The 5,563-nt window shown below is 43.4% G+C and overlaps 1 protein-coding gene across 1 annotated transcript; it reads right to left on the minus strand.

Moving 5' to 3' along the window:
• Positions 1-1,814: 1,814 nt before the first annotated feature.
• Positions 1,815-4,265, minus strand: LOC147893301 (uncharacterized). Its single transcript, XM_087385808.1, has one exon. The coding sequence runs from the start codon at positions 3,872-3,874 to the stop codon at positions 2,045-2,047; it is 1,830 nt and encodes a 609-aa protein (XP_087241934.1). The 5' UTR covers positions 3,875-4,265; the 3' UTR covers positions 1,815-2,044.
• Positions 4,266-5,563: the final 1,298 nt, after the last annotated feature.

The following is a 5,563-nucleotide window of genomic DNA, read 5'->3' on the forward strand; positions in this document are numbered from 1 at the left end:
TTGCATCAGCAAATACTGCTTTAATTTTTACATGACTCGTTTTCTCTTTTACACGGCATGTGGTGCAACTTTTACAATAGTCGCTCTCTCAGAACACATCAGATTTTGAGGGCACAATCCCTTAAGATTTTGGAGGCATGCGTTACATTTGGGCATTTTAGTAGCGTTTTCAAAAGCCAGAAAGCTTCCACTTTCAAGACATTTTACTAGACTTGTCTGACATTTTGTGAGAACTCAATGAGGTGTCTTTCTATTGGCTGGTCCCACACTTCATGTATTCTCCCAACTAAATCCTCTTAAATCCCCGTTCCAGAGATTCTTGTAAAGTTCAACCCATTCACATTAGCATTGACCGATGAATGTGGAGTGTATCGACCAATCTTTTCAACCAATTCTGATCCAAAATGAATAATCTCCAAGATAGAACTCACCACACATGCTCCTCAAAGCTTTTACAAACATTATTCATGAAAATTTCAAGGCATCCAATAAAAACTTCAAAGCCTAGATCGAGCTCACCGCCAAACTGATAGCCAATGTGCAAATGTAAGCTCAGATTATAAGACAAAAGCAGCTATAATGCAGACTACAGACCAAGTATCTCATACAAACGATGACCAAGTATCTCACCGCCAAACGATGAGGGGGTACCAACTAAATCCTCTTAAATCCCCGTTCCAGAGATTCTTGTAAAGTTCAACCCATTCACATAAGCATTGACCGATGAATGTGGAGTGTATCAACCAATCTTTTCAACCAATTCTGATCCAAAATGAATAATCTCCAAGATAGAACTCACCACACATGCTCCTCAAAGCTTTTACAAACATTATTCATGAAAATTTCAAGGCATCCAATAAAAACTTCAAAGCCTAGAACGAGCTCACCGCCAAACTGATAGCCAATGTGCAAATGTAAGCTCAGATTATAAGACAAAAGCAGCTATAATGCAGACTACAGACCAAGTATCTCATACAAACGATGAGGGGGTACTGCTCCACATTCTGAAGCAGCAACGGCCTGCAAGACATGACTCAAGCTTTGCTTATGTATTAACACAAAATGTCACTTTTTGATATCAATGCTGTGGCAATCGATGGTGTCATTCTTCACCATCTAATGCTCTATGATCTGAGTGCAATTAGGCCTGTCTGTTTGGGAAGACAAAATCATAAAGTAGTCTTGGTCCTTCATGCAACTTCCCACACTATCCTTGCTTGCAATCCCCAAAGAGGCCATGAAACTTTGCAGCTCCAAGAGAGTTTGCGAAGCGGGGACCATCAGGGGCCTGAAATTTCCCCTCTGCACTCATGTCCATAACATGGTTGGTTGACTCGTAGCCAACAAAGATACACAAGTATAAAACTAGCTGCTCAGGGAGAAAAGGTATGCACAGCCAGAACACAACCAACTGCCACAGACAAACACCTAGTCTCACAAATTCCACCACAACCACCAGTATGGTCAAGCAGACCGGCCAGCTGCCTTGGCACTCTTACTGAGACTACACACCCAACCAATCCAGGCTGCCAACAGGGATACCACTGTCCTTGGATGAAAGAAAAGGTGCATCAGTAATGAGACAGACCATTGGCCTGGTTTTGACCCTTTAATAATTGAGCAGGGAAGATGTTGCCTCTCAAAAGTGATTTTCAGTCAGTTGAGGGTTTCAAGGTACATGTGCTTGTGGGGTGCATGATAGATGGCATCCCCTCAAACCATTGTTGCAACTTAAAAGTACTGCTCGTTACATAATGGCTGTAGATTTAATAGGTAGGAATCCATTTAAGAGCTGCAACCAGGACACAAAAATGAAACAGAAAAAAGCACCTTACAGCTTTCATTTGCCATATTTGTACAATTGCCGCCACATAATATAGCTACAGAACAGCACTTCTCTTCAAAGGAAAAAACCAGTACCAACTGGCCCTTCAAACCTGCATCCGGCACATGGTAATCCAGCCCTCCCTTAACAGTGCCACATCAAAGGAAGGATATTTTGGACTCCTCAGGACTGGGTATCGTTGCCAATTTCAGCAGGCAATTATTTTCTTTTCTCTAACTGCAACTTCAGCTGTTCTTGCTTCAAATGGCACTCTCGCTGCATAAGCTGCAGCCTCTGGGAGTAGATACCCAGCTCTTGAAGATGCAATTCGTACCACTGCTGCGGAAAGGCCTGTTCTCCATGCGGGAGATGAAAGTCCATAAGCTCCCAGCTTCTGAAGGGTGTCCCACCTATTCCTGCCACCCCCATTCCGTTCACAAGGCTAGATTTGTCTGCAATAGCCTTGATGGCACTTTCAAAAACAGTCTTTACCCTGCTCAGCCACTCTTCTAGCATCGTCTTTGAAGCTTCCTGCATCTCTGACAGTGAAGCCCGCATTCCATCCTGCAAAAGCTTGTGAATCTCAGTTGCAAAGCAAGAAAGTCTACCATCATCTTGAACATTAGGACTAACAGCTCCTGGCATAGCCGCTACGTCTGAGAAAGGTTTACTGTCTCTATCACGCATAGCCTTGGCTTCAGTAGCAGGTGTGCCCTTTCGATCCAACTCCATAGGCCTAATTGTGGTTTCGTTCTTTTCTAAAGCTCCGCTCTCCTCACGTTGGGATCCATTGACTCCTCTTTTTTTTGTCCCAAAGTTCTGACAGTTATCCGGCTCCTTCGTGTCCTGTGCGAGCTTGCGTTCTTTAGTTGAACTTTTCTTGGCAGGTGCAACAACTGATTTCGACAGTTCCTCTTTCACCCCATCTACTTCCTCAGTATCATCCAACTTATGAGCGTCCACCTTATCCCAGATCTGCTTCCAAAGGTTAAACAGGAGCTCATCACTGGACTTCCTGTGTTTGTACGGCTGCTGAGAATCTTTCATTTTAGCTGCCATCGTATGGTACCTCTTCCTCATCCGCCTCAACTTTTCACACAGCTGTTCCTTGGTCCGTTCTGCTTCCAGTTTACCCTGAAGTTGTTCAGATAACTGGCCCCAGAAACCGTCCGTCTTCTTGCTTGGGATTTCAGAGCCCAACTTGACACAATTCAAGATTCCAGAAGACAAAGCAATTTCGTCCTTCGATGTCCAATTCTGGGGCTTTGGCTTCTGAGAAGAAAACGGCTCCTTCACATCATCAGATTCCGAATACTTGAGAACATTCTCTGCTCTGTAAGCATTCTTCTCCGAGCCGTTCTCCAACCTATTACTTTTTCCAGAGATTTTTATTGTCTTCTGTTTAGATGATTTTTTCTTATCATGACTTACTGCCTGTACCGCCTTTTTTCCAACTGTCTTCCGGTCCAGATGCTGAAGAGACAGCTGTTTGCTAGCTTTACTACGCTTTCTAAAAAACTCATTCTTCTCAGAATCGTCATCTCTGTCCCGCTTCAAAGTTTCTCCCTTGGCTTTCTTAGAAGATGGTGCATCCGTCTGGCCCTGCTTCAAAGTTTCTACCTTGGCTTTCTTAGAAGATGGTGCATCCTTCTGGCCCTGCCTATGATGCAAAGGCGAGCTAACGGCAGCTTTCTTTGGACCTCCATTCACCATAGCTTTCTGATTCTGAGCCAAAATTGACTTTGGAGATGCGTCTTGCGACTGCGAGCTCGTGTCACTTTCAGATTCCGACTCCCACTCAGACCCTGAAGAATCGTCTGCTCCACCTGGTTTTAAGTGGGCTGCCTTGCCTTGGAACTCAGACTCCTCCTCCTCCTCCTCCTCCTCCTCCTCCTCCTCGGAGATCTCCTGCGCGGCCGCTGTTGCGGCCACATGCCTGTCGCTCCGCACGAAAATTTCGTCATCGGATTCAAGTCCCTCGTCGCTACTGTCACTTGCTTCAGCGTTCGAAGGCGAGGGGTTCACAAGTATGGGCTTCCTTTTGTCCATAGTGACACGGGGAGGGGCGAATTTACCTGTAAAAAGCACGATCGGAACGTTCTAGACGGGGAGAAGAGACTATAAGGGGACGACCTGTTGTCTACAGCGGTTGAAGAAGTAAAAGCCCTACTACACTATTTCGGAGGCCATCGGGGTAGACGAAAAACGGGAAAACTGTTGCCATCTGCTCCTCCCCGAAGATGGAGACGACGGGGAAGAAGCAGAAGCCATGTGAGGGCGATGAGGAAAACGTGGATGAGGGTTGAGCTGGGGTGGAGAAGAAGATGGAAAAGCAGAAAACCCTAGAGACTGCCTCTAGAGATGGAGAAGTGAAGAAATGGAACTCAATTTCTGAGTGAAGAAGACCATCAGTACTCAATAGCTGTGCATGTGTGCATGTGCGTCTCTTTCCCACAAAAAAAAAAAAAAAAAAGTGCATGTGCGTCTAGGGTTTGGGTGTCGGTAGTGCCAATCGAAAAGAAGCTCGAAGTGTACAGAATTTGATTTTTATTTTTATTTTTTGGCGAGAAGTAAACTAGGCACCGTAATGATTGCTACATACAAGTTCGTATGTAGTCATTAAGTGTACACATAAGATGAGAGACGATTGGTTTGGATTCGTAGTCATGGATCGAATGAATGACAGAGAATTGTGTGACTCAAGAAATACATGTTTACTTGGCTAGCACTAAAGTTTCTTATGAAACTCTAAAATCCAACGAAACTATGTGGCACATTGTAGATCAACTAGCCTATTATTAGCTACTTACAAGATACATAGCAGCAGCTGGCGAAGCATTCTAGTTACCATTTGTCCTTTGTAAAAAGATTATACGTTTTTATAATTTCGTTAGTTAGTCATTCGTATTTAACTTTGTGTGTCACTAGAAGCATCAAGTGGTACGCAAATGCTTACAAATGGAGTAAAGCAAACACATAATAAAACGAATGTTTAGAGAAAATCTAGTAGTATAATGAATGTGTTTTTTATTTATATCAAGTTGTTGTGCTTCAAGTAATAATATTTTCTAACACTTGCAGGGTTTTCTTACCTCTCTAGCCTAGAGAATTGTGTCTTATTACGGACTTCGTCAACACGCTTCAATAGTGACAAGTAGTTTCTTTCGTGTGCACTACCCATCGCCTCGAACAAAGAATCAGCAGAATGTTTCCGTAGTATCTCTCCTATAGCGCCCGATGAGACAACACTGATTCCTAGCCTAGGATAAGGGCTCTCGAGCATTGTCTTGTATCACTTTATGATCGAGTTTGAGGCGAGATTGAAAGATAGGATGTTTCTAGTTGCAGACAAGAATCATTCAAATTTTGGCAAATTATCTCTTCTCGATTCCAATAGATCAGAGGATTGTTCAATAATGATCTTGATGCCAACTGGCCTACGCTAGTGACTGCATCACTCTTGTTATATTTAGACTCACATCCACCAATATCGATAGCATCTGGATGTGGAAAACATTTGTGCGAAGAATGGATTGTATCTACTTGGTCTCCTATGGGACATAGTATACTTTATAGATATCATCTGATATGCATGCCTTGTAAAGCATGCACGTTGCAAGGTCCTTGTGAGATTTCTCCACATGTTACGTAGAGTAGCACATTTGGAAAATAGTAAGGAGGGACTAAATCTAATTGTAGCAAGCTTTTGGATTGGAAAAGAATTTTGCTTTTTCCAGT

The sequence above is a fragment of the Dipteris shenzhenensis genome, chromosome 15, assembly GCF_047967505.1.
Source record: "Dipteris shenzhenensis isolate YYH24624 ecotype China chromosome 15, Dip_SZ_1.0, whole genome shotgun sequence".
NCBI lineage: Eukaryota > Viridiplantae > Streptophyta > Polypodiopsida > Gleicheniales > Dipteridaceae > Dipteris > Dipteris shenzhenensis.